The 18,980-nt window shown below is 38.3% G+C and overlaps 1 protein-coding gene across 1 annotated transcript in view; it reads left to right on the top strand.

Annotated features, from left to right (window-relative positions):
- The window catches only part of BEND2 (BEN domain containing 2), a 57,784-nt gene extending 40,473 nt beyond the window's left edge, over positions 1-17,311 (top strand). The window contains 7 exon segments of the mRNA XM_023514348.1: positions 3,671-3,734; positions 3,736-3,811; positions 5,984-6,184; positions 7,285-7,406; positions 9,065-9,335; positions 11,450-11,653; positions 17,130-17,311. Of these exon segments, the coding sequence (XP_023370116.1) occupies positions 3,671-3,734; positions 3,736-3,811; positions 5,984-6,184; positions 7,285-7,406; positions 9,065-9,335; positions 11,450-11,653; positions 17,130-17,311 (1,120 nt within the window).
- Positions 17,312-18,980: the final 1,669 nt, after the last annotated feature.

The following is an 18,980-nucleotide window of genomic DNA, read 5'->3' as shown; positions in this document are numbered from 1 at the left end:
ACTGAAGTCACTTATCAATTTTAGGAGTATTTCTGTTTTTTGGTTAATTTCCTGGGATTTTCTGTGTAGCCAATTATGCTATTTGCAAATAGGGACGATTTTATTTCTTTTGTGTTTTTTTTCCTTTGTCTTGCCTTATTGCAGTGGCTAGAACTTCTGGTGTCACATTGAATAAGAGTGATGAGAGTAGACATCCTTGCCCCTTATTTCTGAATTCAGGGGGAGCTCATTCAGTGTTTCACCATTTAGTATGATTTTTAACTGGAGGTTTTAGTAGATATTCTTTATTAAGTTGCAGTAGTTTCCCTCTATTCCTAACTTGCTGAGAGTTTTTTTAAATCATTAATGAGTATTGAATTTTGGCAAATGCTTTTTCTACATGACCATCCACATGATTTTAGCTTGTTGATAAGTTGGCTTATAATGATTGGTTTTTATAGCGGTTTTGGTTTTTCAATGTTGAGCCAGCCTTGTATAACTGGAATAAATCATAATTGGTCATGGTTTATAATTCTTTGTATACATTATTTATTTAGTTTGCAAATATGTGATTAAATTTTTTTGTGTCCATGTTCATGAGTTACACATATTTTTATTTTTTTGAACTATGTTTGGTTTTGATATCAGTGCATACTAGCCTCATGAAGTGAGTAGATAAGAGTCCCTTCTTCTGTTTTATAAAAGAATATACGAAAAATTAGTATTAATTCTTTAAATGTTTGATAAAAATCTTTAGTGAAGTCATCTCAGCCTATAGATTCCTTTTTAGGAGACTTTGAATTAATAAATTTAACTTCTTTGATTATGAGACTATTTAGATTTTATATGTCATCTTGGTTGAATTTGGTAGTTTTTAGTTTGGGAGTAATTGATCTGTTTCTTCTAAGTTATGGAAAATATGAGTATAATGTAGATTGTAGTATTCCCCATTATCCTTTTATGGTCACTGGCTATGCAGTAATATCCTGTTTTATTGATATTGATGATTTGTGTCATCACTTTTTATTTTTGTCTTTCTAGAGGTTTATTACTTTTATTGTTCTTTTTGAGGCTTCAGAATTTTACTTCATTGGTTTACTCTTTTTTTCATAGTCTCCATTTCATTGATTTTTGCTCTTCATTATTTCATTCTTTCTGCTTACTTTGGGCTTACTTTATTCTTCCGATTTTTGGTGTAGGAACTTAGATTATGAATTTGAGACCTCTCCTCTTTTCTGATGTAAACATTTAGTGTTGTAAATTTCACTTTCAATATTACTTTAATAGTATCCCATATGTTTTGATATGTTTTTGTAAGTGTTGTGTATTTTTAAATTTCCTTGGAGACTTCCTCTTTAAGAACTGGATTTTGAAGGAGTATACTAGTTCATTTCAAAGCTTTTGGAAATTTTCCTCTTGTCTTTCTGTTATTGATTCCTACTTTGGTTCCTCTGTGGTTACAAAATATACTGCATATGATTTCAGTTGAAATCTTTCTTGATAAATGTCTTGATAAATGTTCCATAGGCATTTGCAAAAATGTGTATTCTGCTTTTATTGGGTGAAATACTCTATAATGAAAATCCTGTTCGTTGATTGTGTTATTCAGATTTTCTACGTTCTTACTGATTTTCTGTCTAGTTCATCAGTTGCTGAGAGTCAGGTGTTGAGGTCAACTATATAATATATGGATTTGTCTGTTTCTTTCCTTTACCTTTCAGTTTTTACTTCATATATTTTGAGACTATGTTGTTTGGCGTGTACACATTGAGGATCATTATGTTTTCCTGGAGGTTAATCTTTTCATTGCTATATAATGTCCTTATTTGTCTCTGGTAATTTGCTCTGAAGTCCAATTTATCTGATAACAAAATATATACTCATCTTTCTTTTGTTTGAATTATTATTTGCAAGGTATTTTTTGTCCTTTTACTTTTAACCTATCTATGTTATTGAATTTATAGAGTTTCTTATGAACAGCTTATAGTTGGGTCTTTTATCTACTTGCTGCCATTTAATTAATGTGTTTAGACTATTTGCCTCTGAGGTAATTATTGATATCATAAGGTTTAAATCTTCCCTTTTAATTATTTTTCTGTTTCTTTCCTCTCTTATTCCTCTCTTTCTCTCTCTTGCCTTTCCGAGAGTTACTCGAACACTTAGTATTCTGTCTTGATTTGTTTATGTCTTTTAAAATATTGCTTTGTGTAGTTTTCCTAGAGATTGCTCTGGGTGTTGTTATTTTATGCATATGTGACCTATCACAGTCTACTGGAATCAATATTTTCTCAGGTAGAATAAAATGTTGAAACTTTACCTCCTCCACTTATGTTCCTCTGCCCTCCCCACTTTTTAAAATTTTTTTTCTTGAGACAGTCTCACTTTGCCACCCTTTGTAGAATGCCATGGCATCATAGCTCACAGCAACCTCAAACTCTCCAGCTCAAGTGATTCCCTTGTCTCAGCCTCCCAAGTAGTTGGGTCTGTCTACAGGTGCCCGCCACGATGCCTGGCTATTTTTAGAGACAGGGTCTCACTCTGGCTCAGGCTGGTCTCGAACTCCTGAGCTCAAGCAGTCCACCCGCCTTGCCCTCCCAGAGTGCTAGGATTAGAGGCATTAGCCACGGTGCCCGGCCCTGCCCTCCCCACTTTTAAACATCATAGGTCATAAACATCAGATGGCATTTTCATTTTTGTTTCAGTCATCCCATATAATTTAGAAAACTCAGGATAGTTTTTTGTTTATCCGTACCTCTATTTTTTCTGTTATTCCTTTTTATCACTGAATTATGTTCTGTGGTATAGATTTAACCACAGTTTGTTTAACCATTCACTTGTTGAAGGACATCTGGGTTGTTTCCACTTTTTGACTATCACAAATAGAGCTAGTAAGAACTTCCATGGGCATGTTTTTATGTCAATATGTGCTTTTATTTCCCTGGGATAAATTCCTAAGAGTGAAATTTCTGGGTTATGTGGTAATTGCAGTTTTTAAAGGAATGGCCAAACTGCTTTCCAGTGTGGCTGTTTAATTTTGATCTCCTCCAGCAATGTAGGAATGATCTGGTTTCTCCAGGCATATTTCTGCTCTTTCTGCTCTTCCTTATGCTCCGCAATTTCTTCTATCATCATAACCTTTTCTGTTTGAAGATCTTTCTTTAGCCATTCTTTAAAATTTCTTTTTCTTTTTTTAAAATTTCAGATTAATGTGAGGGTACAATCGATTAAGTTACAATATTTGCATTTGTTAGGTAGAATCCCTGTTGTGGTTGTGTCCTGCACCCAGGAGGAGTGCCATATACCTTTACATTGTGCCCATTAAGTGGGAGCACACCAATCTCCCTCCTGCCTCCTCTTCGCCCCTCCCTTCTCTCTCTAGTCCCAATTTGAATTGAATTGAGTTTTGCTCTCATGTGGGCATGTAGTAGATCATCTACTGACTTCATATCAGTATTGAGTACATAGGATACTTACTTTTCCATTCTTGTGACAATTTACTAAGAATGTGTTTCAACGTCATCTAGGGTAATACAAAAGATGTACAGTCCCTTTTTATTAGCCATTATTTTAAGAGTAGATTTGCTGGGAACAAATATTTGGTTTTCTTTCGTCTGATAGTGTGTTTATTTTCCCCCATGCCTGAGAAAGTTTTTCTGGATAAAGAATTTACAATTGAGAGCTTTCCCTTCAGGATTTTATTTACAAAAATGTTGATAAAAGTAGAAACCAGCATGGAAAACAGCTCTGACACGATGATATCTCCCAACTTTATTGGAAAATGACAGTAGCCAAGATTCTTTCTCATTATCTATCTGTATCCCTCCCAATTAGAGTGAGTTTGAAATGACCCACATTACAAGTGCCACTATTTAACCTGTATTCATCAACATCTTTGATGTAAGCTAGTGGAAGCTGTTTGCTTCCTATTTTGCAGGCTGATTTTAGGTGATATTCAAAACAATGGCTAGCATTTGTTGAGTGTGTATTACATGCAAGGCACTGTACCAATCAGCTGACCTGCCTCTTCTTCACTTACACTCATAATGACCCCCGATGTTGGCACTTTTATATCCCCTATCCCTGAGGTCACAGAGCTGATGAGTAGCGCTTCCAGAGCTGCAACCCAGTTCTATCTGACTTTAAAGCTCATGTTTCTTATCAATCTGTTGCACTGCCTGCCAAGCCACAGTGGCAGAAATGAGGGGACCCCAAACTCCATGGCCTTTAAGGGCAGACCTTTCAAATATTTTATCATTCTTTTGTGTTTATATCTTGACTTCTAAGGAACTTCACCTCTTATTACTATCCTAAAGCAGAGATCTGGAAACTTAGGCAAAGGGCTTGATGGTATTATCTGTCACAACTACTCACCTTTGCTGTTGTGACCCAACACCAACAATAGCCCATAGGTAAATTAATGGTTGGGGCTGCTGCATGCTAGTATAGACTCATTCACATAGACAGGTGGAGGGAGGGCTGGTAAACTGTAGTTTGCTGACTCCTATCCTAGGGGAGAGCCTTTTCCTTTAAATTATTTTGTTACCCATACCAGAAGAAACTTCAAAACCTGTGCTCTTTGTACTAAAATTGGCACTCTGATACACTGTTGTTAGGAGCATACATTGGTGTAAATTCTCTTAAGTGTAGTTTGTGTAAAAATCCATAAAAATATTTATTCCAATTGATTCAGTAATCTCACTTCAATTTGAAAGTATAGTAAAAAATTACATGAAATGTTTAGTACAAGAATATCCTTTATAGAATTGTGAAAAATTGGAAGAAGATAAATAAAGAGACGATAGGGAATGAATTCTGTGACTTCAGGTATATTCACGGCATGCGAGGCAGTAAAGTCTTAATGGTTGAGGACACATGTTTTTGAGTCCACCTATCTGGGTTCAAATCCCAACTCCGTGTCTCAGTATCCTTGTGACCTTCCGCCACTTTCCTAACCTAAATATTGGTTTCTTCTGTGACAAAAACAATAGTATCTACTTTGTGGAATTGTGCAGATCAAAAGGAACAATGCATTAAATCTCTTAACACAATGCTCAGAACGTACATACAAGATAAATACCACCTGTCAGGAAAATCGTGATGACAGGGTTGCAGACTTGAAAAAAATAAGTGGAAGAAGAAAGCAGAGAAATGCTCAAAATATAATGTTAAGTGAAAAAGCAGGATTCAAACTATATGTAAAGTATGATTTCAATTTTGTATTTCAAAAAAGAAATAGGAAAAAGAATGGAAGACAACAGTGGAAGATTAAACAGACAGACTTAGGTTTCAAAACTGGCTTTACAATTAGCAGTGTGACCTTGTTCAAATAACTTAGCTTCCCTGGGCCTCAGTTTCCTCCTCTGGTAGATGGGAATAAGGTGGAGTTGTTAGGGTGATAAATCCGAGCTTATAGATGCAAAATATTTAGTACAGTACTTGATATATAGTAGCTACTAATAAATGCTAGCTATTTGAATATTTTCTTAATTATCCCCACCTATACTTTCCAGATTATCTTCAATTTGGAGCATATACTTCAATCAAGGAGCATATACTCACTAAATAATATAGCTCTGAGTATATGTTTATTTATTTACTTATTTATTTTAGAGATGGGGTCTCACTCCATCACCTAGGCTGGAGTGTAGTGGCAGGATCATAGCTCCCTTCATCCTTAAACTCCTGGGCTCAAGTGATCTTTTTTTCTCACCCTCCCAAGGACTACAGGTGCACACCACCACACCATGGCTAATTTTTAAATTTTTTTTTGTAGAGATGGGGTTTTATTATGTTGCCCAGGCTGGTGAGCATACTTTTAGAGTACAAAAGGGAACAAATGGTAAGTCAAAGCCACATGTGTACATAGGCAGCTACAGCTTGACAATTAAATTTATTCAGGCCAATGAACAGATTTGTTTAAATACAGCAACTCGCAAAGGTGAAGAATGTTGACAGCCTTGCAAGATACAAACAAGAATTTTCCTTTTCCCTTGTACTTTTAAAGCATATCTTGGTGACCCAAGAAGAAAAGTCAGGGTACTTCAAGCTCATTTGGTGGCTGCACAAAAGAAGATCAGACCTGAGCACGCGGCCTGCTATTTGGTTCGCGTTTTGTTTTCCAAGGAAGTCCTGATTAACAGCTCTGTGGGTGTCAATGTACAAGGCCGCCAACCCCTAGACCCAAACAAATTGGCTGCAATAAGAGGTATGCATATGTAAAGTTCCAACAGAATCTTGTTTTTAATCAGCGTTTGGTGATCGAACGAGTGTCATTGGCAGTTGAAGAAGTATTAATAACAATGAAGTCTGTAAATCCTAGAACTGTTCATTTTTTTCACTGTCTGACCATAATTTTACAATTTGATAATATGTAACTGGCAATAGCATCTAACGAACAAAACTTATCTATTGATTGGTTGACTAAGACAAAAAGCAAGCCTTATTGATTATAGGTGCTTATGCTTAGTACTAAGTCAGTTCTTTAGCACTGAAACTTGCTACTAAAAATGATGAAAAAGCCCCCACAAAAACGGGTGGGGAATGCACCTGACTTTTTAGTGCTAGTGACTGGCAACAGGAAATAAGATCTCATGGCTGGTCCACTTTAGCCTCCTGTCTTCCTGCTCCCAGAAATGTACACTGAGGTCCTAGAACTCCTGGGTACTGAGGATACCACAGTGAATAAGTATTTCTGCCTGCGAGGAGCTCATAGTCTGAAAGGGGCATGTTGGTGGAAGCATAAATTCCAGTCCAGTGTCATAGTATTGGGGAGTCTCAGAGCAGAGCAGTTTTGAGGGAGTTGGAGAAGGCTTGGATAGGGACAGGACATTTTTGCTGAAGTCTGGACTCCTTAGCTAGGTAAGGGGAATAGGAAAGTTCTCAGCCGAGGGAATAGCTTCTGAAGGATACCCAGGAAATGCCCAGTACTAATAATATATGTAACAATACTATTTTCCCTTTACATGTTTTTTTTTTTTTCTTTTTAGTTCTGACTTATCCATTTGGTTATTAAATGGTCCAAGCACCCTGAAAGAATTGAGTTTTGGTTGTTACACACTTTTTCTAAGTACCAAGAGCTCAGTATTGACTCCTTAGGTCAGTTTTAGGGGTTCTCACAGTAGAGGAATTGACATAATTCAGCAAAACACCCTCATGGGGTGAAATTTCTAAGCTCTCAGGATGAGTTAGAGGGAACAAAAGACCATTCGAAAGAGAAAAAGTTAGTATTTATTTTAAATTTAAAAATGTCTTATTTCTTTGTTAATTTTTGTTCTAATTTTCACGAATACTTTTTGCTGTTTGCAGAATATCTGGCAGTAGTTTTTCGCTCCTATGATTTGAGGGAATATGGAAGAGACTGGAAAGCCTGTCTTTTTAATATCAATTCTCTGATCCGCTACTTATATTATAAATACAGAAGAGCATCAGTAAGTGATTTCTCATCTAAATATGGTAACTGCTGCGTAAGTTCGTACTGTCCATGTATATATTCCAAAACTGATAACACAACACACAGAATCTTCAGGCTATGGCTAAAATCTCATTTACTTAAGGTAGGACGCAGGGGGTGTTCTTTCAATAGCACACTGCCTGTTTATTTTACTTGTCTTATATTTATGCTGTATAAAAAGATCCTAAAGATAAATCAAATATAATGATCTCATTAGTATATTTGAAGCCAAAGACAATCCTAGGGAAAAGTTTCAGCTAACAAGGTATTTGGCAAACTTTTTCAGCATCTCCCCGGGGAACACAAAAGGCTGTCTGTGTTGCCTGGCTGTTTCAGTGGTGGCTGAGGACGGCACGGGAGAAAACGTAGGCTCTTCATTACTTGCCCACTTTTGGTGGTGGTGGAACCTGGTGAAAATGATGCATGCTGCGAGGCTAAACTAGCACAGATATTTGATACTCGGTACAGTTATGTGGTAACAAGAACCCGGTTTCTCTCTCATCCATTCTGTCTTTAAATTGCAGTGGAGATTCTTTTTTAACCAATAAATGGGCCATTTGGGAAGAGTGTCCTATCTATTGCCTTCTGACGAAGCATTTAACTGAATAACAATTCCTAACTTCCACACCCTCTCTGAAAACCCCACTTTATTTTCACCGTGTCTAGTTACTCCTGTGTCTCGAGAGTAAGTTTATGGTAACTATTTGCCAAGACTATTTGTAGCTGAGCTTATGTTTTCCTGGTGAATGGGTTGATTTCAGTGATAGCTCAAGCACCATCTGTCTGCAACCAAATCTGCTTATTTTTAACATTCCATTTTATAGCCTTCAAAAATTGCACCCTAAACAATTTGAATGTAAAATTAAGATACTGCCTGGAAAATGGTAATTCGCATATTTGCTTAGGCCTCAGAAGAGAGGCAGCATCTGCCACGTGCCTGCTGTGTGCTTGACTAGGAATGGGGCGAGTCCTGGCCACTCACTGTGGGTCCATAGCCTGGAAGGCTTATGAGAAGTGCAGAGTCTTGTGTTCCATGCTGCACTCACTGAGGCAGAATCTATAAGTTAGCAGGACTCCCTGACCCGGTGATTTGTGCGCAGGTAAGAAGCCCAGAGCAGTGATTGTCAACCATGGGTGAATATTAGAATCACATGGGACACATTTAAAAAATAGTTACTGATGCCCGAGCTTCCCCCTTGCACCACCAGAGATTCTGGTTGAACTTGCTGGGTGGGGCCCAGAACAGCCATATGTTTTAAAGACCACTAGGGTAATTCAAATGTGCAGCCAGATTTGAAAGCCACTAAGGAAAGAGTAAATAAATAAACAAACAGAACATTAAAAACAAACAAAAAGTTGTCATCTTCAAAAGAAGTCTTTATTTATTTATTCCCAAAATGTTTCTTATGCACTTCATTTATGCCAGCAGTTCTCATTCAGTGTGTTAGACAGCTGGTTAGACCAAGGTCCTCAAGAAGCAGCAGTTGAAGAAGAATCCACACTTATCCTTTTCAGCTAGCTTGTGGCACACAACAGTCCTCTGGTTTCAGCTCACCTTATTAGAGACGGTTGCTTCCCTTATCTACCAGGGGCCATTGGTAGGTAATGGAGCATGCACTTATTTTCTCACTGTAGGACTTTGTTTATAGATCCAGTTTTGTGTTTCAGCTGAACAATGTTGGCCGACACAAACACCCTACCAACGCTGATGCGGCGGCAGCAGCATCTGCAGGTCAGGGTGATGAAAGTGGTGGTGATGGCGGGGAAGGAAGTTCTCAGATAGTTCCGCAGGCAAGCCCCTCGAGCACACAGGAGAGTGGGGATTCTCAGCAGCGCCCTGATGCCGCCCGGGAAGGAACAAATGAGCCTTTCGCTGATAACACCGCGATACCTTATGAAGCACTGGGTGAGTTCTAAAAATAAGTTCTCTTGCTGATAGATGTTGAATCCGGGTGATGCATTTGTGGGGCTCATTGTATTATGCTCTTGACTTTCATGTATGTTTGAAAAACTTTATAAGAAAGCAAACTAATTTAACCTAGTATGTTAATGAGTCAATGAACTATAGATGCCTACTTCTGAGACTGATCACTTTTAATGTGAAGCTGAATCTGTTATTTTTCCTGTGAAAAGCAGCCCTGCGCCAACTCACCCCACACACGTGAGTGCTCTGATGCGGCGCCATCCACGGCCCGGATGCAGTTCCTGTTTTCTGTGTGCCTGCCTGGCACATTGCAGGTGCTCAGGAAGGATTATTGGCATGAATGAATGAATCCCTTTCCTTAGAACATTGTGCTCTTATTACTAAACTGGCTGCTGAAGGCGCATCCTGCTTTGATTAGTGCTGTGTGGCAGTGGTTCCGTAAGTGACGGTGCCACCTGTCACTCATGCTTCCCACTGTGTCCTCCCTGGGATGCTGCACTTTAGCATTACTGATACTAATGGGTGGCACCCGAGGCAGAAAAACTTGATTCTGTCTTTACCCTGACTCTATGTTAATCCTCACGATTACTAGAACATTACCTGGGATCCTGTTCAAACAGAATTATTGAAATGATGTGTCTTTATAGTATTTTCTTCCTTGACAAAAGCAATCTGACTACTGTATTTGTTAAGATTATACACTGTAGAAACAGACTGCTTAAATTAAATGATGACAAAGATCACGGGACCATTAGCTCCTGTGTTTAAAGAAGGAAAGAACTAATTGAGCCACAAGCAGACAAGAGCCAGAGCAGCCCCAAGACTGTGGGAAAGAGAAAGAATTGCATCTGGGAAGCTTGGGTCACATGTCTCTAACCCTGACTCAGCTATAATGAGGGGACAAGGCCACTGTGAACCAAGCAGGCCACCACAGTTTGTGTGTAGTGTGCTATACATAAAACATAATGCTCTCCATGTAATTAGTCTCCTTCTCTAACATTGTACTATGTATTTTTTTTCCTTAAGCATCTACAATCTTTGTAATCCTTGTTCTCAATAGGTATATAACATTCTGTGAATAAGTGTACCCCAATTTATTTAGCTACCTCCCACTTTGGGGTTTTCTTTTTTGTTCATTTGTTTTGGGACAGGGATTATGAATCATGCTATCACAAAAACATCTTCATTCAGATGGCTTTTTCCATATTTTGGATTATTTTCTTGAGTTAGGCTTAGGTCTCAGAAATTGAATTACCAGGTTAAAGAGTGTTAACTTTTTTTTCCTGACTCTTGATAAATGTTGCTCGGTTAATCTCCCAGAGTTAAGTCTATGGACCCATTGAATGTGTTTTTAAATAGTGTTTCTTGCTAAATGTTGAATCTTCATGTTTGAATAATTTATACTGCCTCAAATTAAGTAATGGATGTCCAAGATGAAAATATGTTTATTGACTTGTAAGAATCATAGCATATTTTTCTAAATGTATTTTCTTCAATAAATAATTCCTTTATTATATGTAAAATATAATGTTTTCCAAATATGTTTAATTGAATCACTATGGACTGAAGTTGATGATTAAGCTGTAGAGTGGAGAAATGAAAATAGGCTTAAAATTATTTTTCAGTTCAAATAAGGCATCTAAAATATATTATCTAAGATGACTGAGCAGTTTGTTGATTTTTAAATGATGAATTTAATACTAAATAGAAAACCTACCTTGTAATACTTAGAAATATTTCAGAACGAATCATGGTGCTTATTTTTGAAAAAGCTTTTCTTTTAAGTAGGAGAACAATGCATTAAAATTATTTATAATTTGTAACTAAGTGTAATTTTAAAACTTACTATATCATAAAAGGTAGCAGAATGCTAAATTTTCCTCTTGAATGTGGGAACATGTGTAATCACATTAGCAGTGATTTCTATTCATCTCTAATACTGTCATAAGCCACTAAGGGCAAGTTAAATTCTTTTAACTTCTCAAATTCTTGAGCCAAAAAATTCAGGAAAATTCAATCTTTCTGTTACAGCTTTTAAAAAAAACTACAACCTAACATTGGCTATAAAAATTGACATCTTTTGCTTTTGCTCCTAGACTATTTGGGAAATCCACGTAGAAATATACAGATGCCACATTTAGTACTGAATGTAGCAAAAGGGAAGTCTTCCCCGGAGCTGGCAGCCAGATACCTTCTTCGCAACCTGTTCACTGAGGACGTCCTCATCAGAAGTACCGTCTATGGCGATCTGGGGCATGGCATGAGTGCCCTTAACACCAACAGGATTAATGCTCTCCGAGGTTTGTTACATGTAGAGTATGTCAGAATAAATAAAAGCCAACTGTGTGTGAGAAGAATGGCAGACAGAAAAATCCAGTCAGTGTGGATATGATCTGAGGCGGGGAGGGGCTCATACTGAGTCTCTCATTAGGGTCTAACAAGGAGCAGGTTTATGAATTGTATTTCTTTGCCTCTGGGTTCTTAGGGCCAATCGCTCTGTCCTGAATGGCTCTTACAAGGACAGGAAAGGTGTTACTGACTATGGCTCCTTGATCTGCACTACCAGGGGTATGAGAACTCAAGTACATTCACTGACAAGGTCAATGTGGAAGCCGAAGGGCTTCATCCGTTTTCAGAAGTGTCAACAATAGCAGAGGTTACTGTGCTGTTTTTCTTGTGCACATGAGCATAGCATAGTCTCTATGACGTGTGTAAAGGAAGTAATAAAGCTTCCAAAAACAATTCCGTGATATCTGAAATTTGGACAAAGCAGGAAGCTCTTCACAGGAAGAATCTTTCCTTGTGTCACTGGTACCTAGCACAGATGTAGCTTTGAGCCCCAACCTATCTCAGTTGGCCCCTCTCTGGTTCCTACCCTTCGTATCACATATTTTCATATCCAATAAATTTGGACAGCACTGGTGTTTTGGGCTAAACACCTTTGTAGAAGCATTTTGCTAGCATTTAACCTAATTGTTTTTAAGCTTTTGGGGGGCTGCAACACATAATAAGAAATATATTTTACACTGTGACATGGTATATATGCCTCTGTGTATGTATGTGATTTTTAAAAAACCAAAGCAGAAGTTTTACAAATCCTATTCACTTTGTGAGCCTTGCATTTCAGTGTTTTCTGCTCTATTACATTTCTTTTTAAAGTGTTGCTATTGCTGATTTCATGACCTAGGAATTGATCACAACTTGCAATTTGAACATCTCCAAACTAACACATCAGGCAAAAAACAAACAAACAAAAGAAAACAAAAAAAAAATCTACCCCAAACCCAGTTTCTCTTACCTTATGGTAAAAACACTTTATAGCCAATTCTGAAATGAATATGTTTATGGAAGAAACAGCATCTTTCTATTAATTTTTTTTAATGTAAGGCAAAAGTGACTTTTATAGTTCCTTAATATCTGGAATATGTTAATCCCTTAAAAGTTGATGAAAAATATTTTCCTAAGTATTTTATCTTGTTTTAGCTTTTACTGAATTATATTATAATTGGGACGATGTCTTTTGCAGTAAAAAATATTCAGTATGAGTTTGACGTACTATCCACATAGAGCAGATTTTAACAAATTTCCCATAAGGCTCAAAGTTCTATTGCTTTGTAGAAGGGCAGTTGTGTGAGTTAGTTCAGCAGAGAAAAAGCAGTAGACTCGTTGTTGTCCCAAGGGGCAGAGCCGGGCCCAAACAGTAGAAGCTGACAAGGCAGCATATTTCACTTTAATATAAGGATAAAATGGACTTGGAGAATGAAAAGAGTCACAGCAGAGGCTGGGTGACCAGCAATGAGAGGAGAGGGACAGCTCTGCACTTACCGTGAGACTGGGCTTATGGCTTCTAATATAATTTCTATAATCTTATTACTTCATTTTAGATGAGTTCAGAGTCCCATACATTTAAATGTATGGAGAATATAAGAATATAATAAACAGCCATCTCCCCATCACTGATAGAGACATTTTGTCTTTTATGAGCCCGATTTTTTTTATAAAAATAATAAAGCAGTACTGCTATAATTAATACTCTAAGCCATCATCCTTTCCCCCTCTCCTGCTCCCCAGAAGTAATCACTCCAAGTCCTAGAGTTGGATATATCATTCCCATGTGTGCTTTATTCTTTTGCTACCTATGTTAATAGATCCATAAATAATATATAATATTGTTCTATAGTTGTTTTGATGTCCATAAATGGGGATGTATGGTACATACCTTTTGCACATTTTTTAATCATTCAACATGATGTTTTGGAGACACACTCATATGTTTGAACTGCTGATTGGTACCCTATTCAATGAATAAGCCAATTTATTCTTCTAATATAATTTCTCATCCTAAAATATTGTTACTTGGGGAGAGCTCTTCTGGAAATTAGTTGTCAAAGGAGACTATGTCACCAAAGGTGTTGATTTTATATAAGGTACTATTATTATCTTATGCTCTTTGATGAGAGAGTTCAGTATCACTTAAGGACTCTTGTTTTCTTTTGGGGGGGATACAGTCTCACTATGTTGCCCTGGGTAGAGTGCTGTGGTGTCCCAGCTCACAGCAACCTCAAACTCTTGGGCTTAAGTGCTTCTCTTGCCTCAGCCTCCTAAGTAGCAGGGACTACAGGCACCTGCCACAATGCCTGGCTATTTTTTGGTTGCAGCTATCATTGTTGTTTAGCAGGCCGGGGCCAGGCTCGAACCCACCAGCCTTGGTGTATGTGGTCAGCACCCTACCCACTGAGCTACAGAGGCCGAGCCTCACTTAAAGACTCTTGAGTATAATTTATATGGAGGAAGTTAGTAGGCTGCAGATTTGCATTCCACACACAGTTCTCACTCCTTAAACCTCTCGCCCCTGTCATTATATTCCAGAACTGTAGAAGCTTAGCAATAGAAGTGTTTTATGGGCCCTCTAATACAGCGTTCCACCCAGAGCAGGAATTCCCATCTTTGCTCTGAAATAGAATTGCCTGCCCTGGGCTCGAACACTTCCATTGGTGAGGCTTCCTTTGTCTCAGTAAGGGAGTCCACTGCATTTTAAAAGAGTTTCTGTTCATGGCAAAGTCCTTCCTTCCAGTGACTCAAAATGTACCTCCCTGTATGTCATAATACATTTGTCCTGGGAATCCCTTCCCCAAGCTAAACTGAGTCAATCCAATCGCAGGCTGAAGCTTCACGTAGTTAATGACAGCTATTACTTCCAGCTGAGACTTTAGGAGACAGTAAATACAACACTTTTCCCTCTCTTTTAAGTTCAGAAACGAGGACGAGACAGCTAGCTACTCAAGTCAGGCAAATGGAGATAAAAATAGCAGCTTCGTTCTTGAACCGTGTATGCTCAGTTTTCCCAAACTTCCCAATGTACAGCTCTCTCCACGTGGAAGCGTAAGGGTCAGAGAAGAAATGTTCTACCCAATCTTTTGCCTCTGAAGCCTTACACTTTCACAGTTAAATATCATCATTTCCTTCCATAATTCCTCACAGAAATGTTGTCCTGAGCCTTCATGATCTGACTCAGTGACTACCTTCAGGTGATACAATAGTACTATTAGCTATTGGGCCATTAATGCACTTGCCATTTTAAAATTTATGGTCAACTAGAACCCCCTTAGGGGTTTTTCTGTATACTGATACTTACACAGTACCTATGTTGTTAATATTCAGGCCGCTCCTGTTTATACTGTTAGTATTTTTTTTAATGTAAGCACAGAAAAAATATAAATATAAAAATCTTTATTCCTCCTGCATTTTATCCTATTTGTATGGGTCAGTATTCCTGAAACTGTGTTTCTCAAAGACAGTTGCGTGTTAACAGACGTCTCACGAATGAAGTACCTTTCGGTCAAACAGTTAGGAAAGATGTTAAGCTAACACCCAAAGCCCTCAGTCATTAGATCGATTTCACTTGACTCTCAGATTTTTTTGTTTGCTTTATTTTTTGTTTCAGAGATAGGGTCTCTCTCTGTTGCCCAGGCTGCAGTGCAGTGGGCCTGATAGAACACCTGGCCTAGTAGCTAGGACTACAGGCACATACCACCATACCTAGCTAATGGTTTTTTTTTTTTTTTTTTTACTTATTTTATTTTTGTGCAGATGAAGTCTTGTTAGGTTGCCCAGGCTGGTCTCAAATTCCTGGCCTCAAATGATCTTTGTACCTTGGCCTCCCAAAATGCTCGGATCACCAACACTGAGCCTGGCTGACTCTCACTTTTAAAACATGTTTTGAATGCCTTTAGCTGTCAAGGCTGCCCAGATCGCCCCAGTCCTGACCCCCGACCCTCTGTTGTCTTAAGCTCCGCCATCTCCTTCATTTATGTACCCCACCAACAATGGCTGCATCTGGAACCTTTGAATCAGTGAAAAGTGTTTTCATATGTTTTTACCATGGGATTTTTCAGAGCTTTGAATATGCTTATGGGCAGTGTAAATCTCTGTGTGGGGACTAACTACGGCAGGGGTCCTCAAACTTTTTAAACAGGAGCCAGTTCACTGTCCCTCAGACCACTGGGGGGCCGGACTGCGGGCCCCGGGATGAGTCGGCTGCTCCTAGGATGAGTCGGCAGCAAAAATACCCAGCAGGCTGGATAAATGTCCTAGGCGGGCCGCAGTTTGAGGATGCCTGAACTACGGAGTATAGCTTTTTCCATTTGCACAACCAGGATGTTTTCCTCAAGGCATTTCTGATGCTGTTCCAGAGAACACATAGTGGGAAACACCACCCAATCTAGGCTCTGTGTTGCCTGTTGAAAGCTTTGCCAGTGTTATATTTGTCTTCCAGTGTGTTAATTATCCCTCCCAGCTTTGTTACCACGGGCAGATGGGACAAGCATGCTTTCTTATAACTTCTTTTTGGTTAAGAAAAGCATGTGTCAGGATAGAGCCCGATACTGAATCTAGTCACACACACTTCACGAAAACCTCTTTCCAGGCTACCCCTGATCTATTCATTTGTCCTTTGGATACAAAACCCTTTTAACTTTGATATATGCCTTGCTAAAAAGAATTGGTTATCTGCTGTGTTTGTGGCATTGTCCTGATACTAGCCTATTAATCCTATTGAAAAACAAGTGAAATTAATACAGCAAACTAATGCGACCTGTAGGGACCACCAAATCCTTTTTGGGGGATCAAAGGCACTTAGGCGATCACCTAACAAGTATCCAGGGGGACTCTTCTCTTCTAATAAGTACTTCTCTTCTCACCTTTTCCTTTGTCTGTCCTCCCACTTTCTGTCTCCTTGAATTCTCTCACTCTGTCACCTTCCCTTATAGGGAAGGGAACCTCTTCCTCTAACCACAAGATCTAAGGACCCCAATTCCTTTTGCCAGAGGTAAATCCAGCAGGACCAAAAAGTTAGAAGTTACAGCTTCTTAATCTCTCTAAGCATGAAGCCACTGCTGTCTCATATGTATTACAGAGGCTTAGCCTGTCTCTGTTAGATGGCAAATGACAGGCTAGATGCATATTTGATGCATTTAAGAATAAGAAAAGTTGACCTTGGGTCCTCAAGGCAACAGAGGGTTTCTCTTTTGGTATGTAGCAAGGTCATGGGAGATTGCTGATTCATTGTGATTTAAGAGTGATGCTATTTCATGTAATTTATCCTTTTAGATTAAAAGATTTGCTCAGCTAATTTAATAATGATTACAGTTCATGTGTTTTAATTAAAGTCTTAACGACCCTTTCACAGACATTGCAGTAGAATTAAGGTTGAATAGATTCATTTTTCTGAGAAGTGACTGCTAAGTAACTGTTGTGTTTTGGGACTTTTACCACCAGAGTTTCTCCAAGACAACTTCCCGACTTGTGATTTCTCAGAAGCTGGATATGACTGGAGAATGTGTGTGACATCTATCAACAGCTATATCTGTATCCTTAGAAGTGGCCTCCGGAAGTCCGCGCCCAAATCCCAGCCGTCTGCAGCAGCTAGCTCATCAGCAGGGTCAGAGCCAAAGAGATAAACCGACTTCACTGACTAAGTACCTGATGTCAACCATTTAACTGTAAAAAATCCTGTTACATTATTTTGTGTGTTTCTCAAGTTAGAATTCTAGAATTAGCTGGTTGTAGGACTAGAGTAGTTTTTCATTCACACCTGAGGAAATAGGCAAGGCTCTTTTTCTGCCTGGAAAGGGAGCAGAATTACATTAGGAAGACATGAGATGCTTTAGCTCAGGAGTGAAGGGGTGGTCAGTATTCTGATGAGGCCCTCTTATGGAGAGGATGAAAGTGATTATGTCATGGTGGTTTCCACTGCTATTGACTGCAGAGTGAGAAGACCAAGTACACTTAGCACTTACTGACAGATGACCTCTGAGCATCAGCGATGCAAACAAAGGGAGTCAGGTAGAAACCTGCACTTGGACGGGAAAAGCATACTGCTGAGCATACAAACATGTAAACATTTCCATACGAACATGCACATTGTAAGCACAGCATTTGCTGAGCTTAGAAACATGCATATCTAGACACAATATTTGCCAAGTCATTTGTAACTAGAGAGCTTAGGTCTAAAGTCCACTGATTTGGAAGCAAGCTATGATTTACATACCATCAAAACACCTGCAGTGGCTTTCGCCAGGATCCCATGATTGGAGTCATAGTATTTGACCTAAGCTTTCTAAGGATGAGACCTGTATTCTTTGGATTTACTTCACAGGAGAACAGCCTTCTTTGAGTTTCCTCCTGATAACATTTTATCACAGAGGTTTGCTCAGGGTGAACCTAGAAAGTCACATCAGGAGACTTTTTGGTTCCATTTACAATTTAAGTTGAAAGATGTCACTACGAATAACAAGATGCTAACCAAATTCAGACATTAACAGTCTTGGTTTTTGAAATCTTTAGGTGAAGGTTTCAATACATTTGCTGTGTTTTTTCCGATAGATGCTACTAGTCGAAATGCACACAAATTTAATGAGAAAAAAATCGATCAGAAATTCAATGAGAAAAAAGTGTCTTAAAGGACATTGCTGGAATTATTAGAGAATTTAAAAATAATTCCATTTTTTGCACCTAAATAGGATTAAGAAAGCTCTCGAATGTTTTAGCTATAGGAAGCACACATGATTTGTGTTTAAGCAACATTTTGTCAGTTTTAACACCACCTCTCTGCTTCCAACTTCCAAACAGTTCTCAGTCACACTCATTTTAAGCATTTTTAGTTGTTACTCAACTAAAGGCAAATTTTTTCCATATAAGAGTTCGGTCTTTAGTTATGGCCATGTGCTCATGACCCATGGCTTTGTCTTAGATAACTGATGTTACTTCAAACTTTTTATAAGGCAGAGAAACGATTTCAATAGAAAGTAATGAGTCGCTGAGTCAAATAATACAATTTGTATGAAACTTGAGAAGTTTTTTTTTTTTAATTTTTGTGACTTCTGAGATAATTTTAAGTGACCAGTTCACAGAAGGGATATGTATTTTCATTTTTGTAGGGTGTGCCATTTGAAAATTAAACTTTTAGAATTTGAGTGAAAAACATAGTTATATAAGGATAAGTTTTCGTTTTTAAGGCTATTTTCTAAACTTCTATCTTTTGAAAATTAAACTTTTAGAATTTGAGTGAAAAACATAGTTATATAAGGATAAGTTTCCGTTTTTAAGGCTGTTTTCTAAACTTCTAAG

This window comes from Otolemur garnettii, unplaced genomic scaffold, assembly GCF_000181295.1.
Source record: "Otolemur garnettii isolate 467f Iridium unplaced genomic scaffold, OtoGar3 scaffold00051, whole genome shotgun sequence".
In the NCBI taxonomy this organism is placed as follows: Eukaryota; Metazoa; Chordata; class Mammalia; order Primates; family Galagidae; genus Otolemur; species Otolemur garnettii.
The sequence above is the reverse complement of the archived record's forward strand: the minus strand, read 5'-3'. Positions and strand labels throughout refer to the sequence as shown.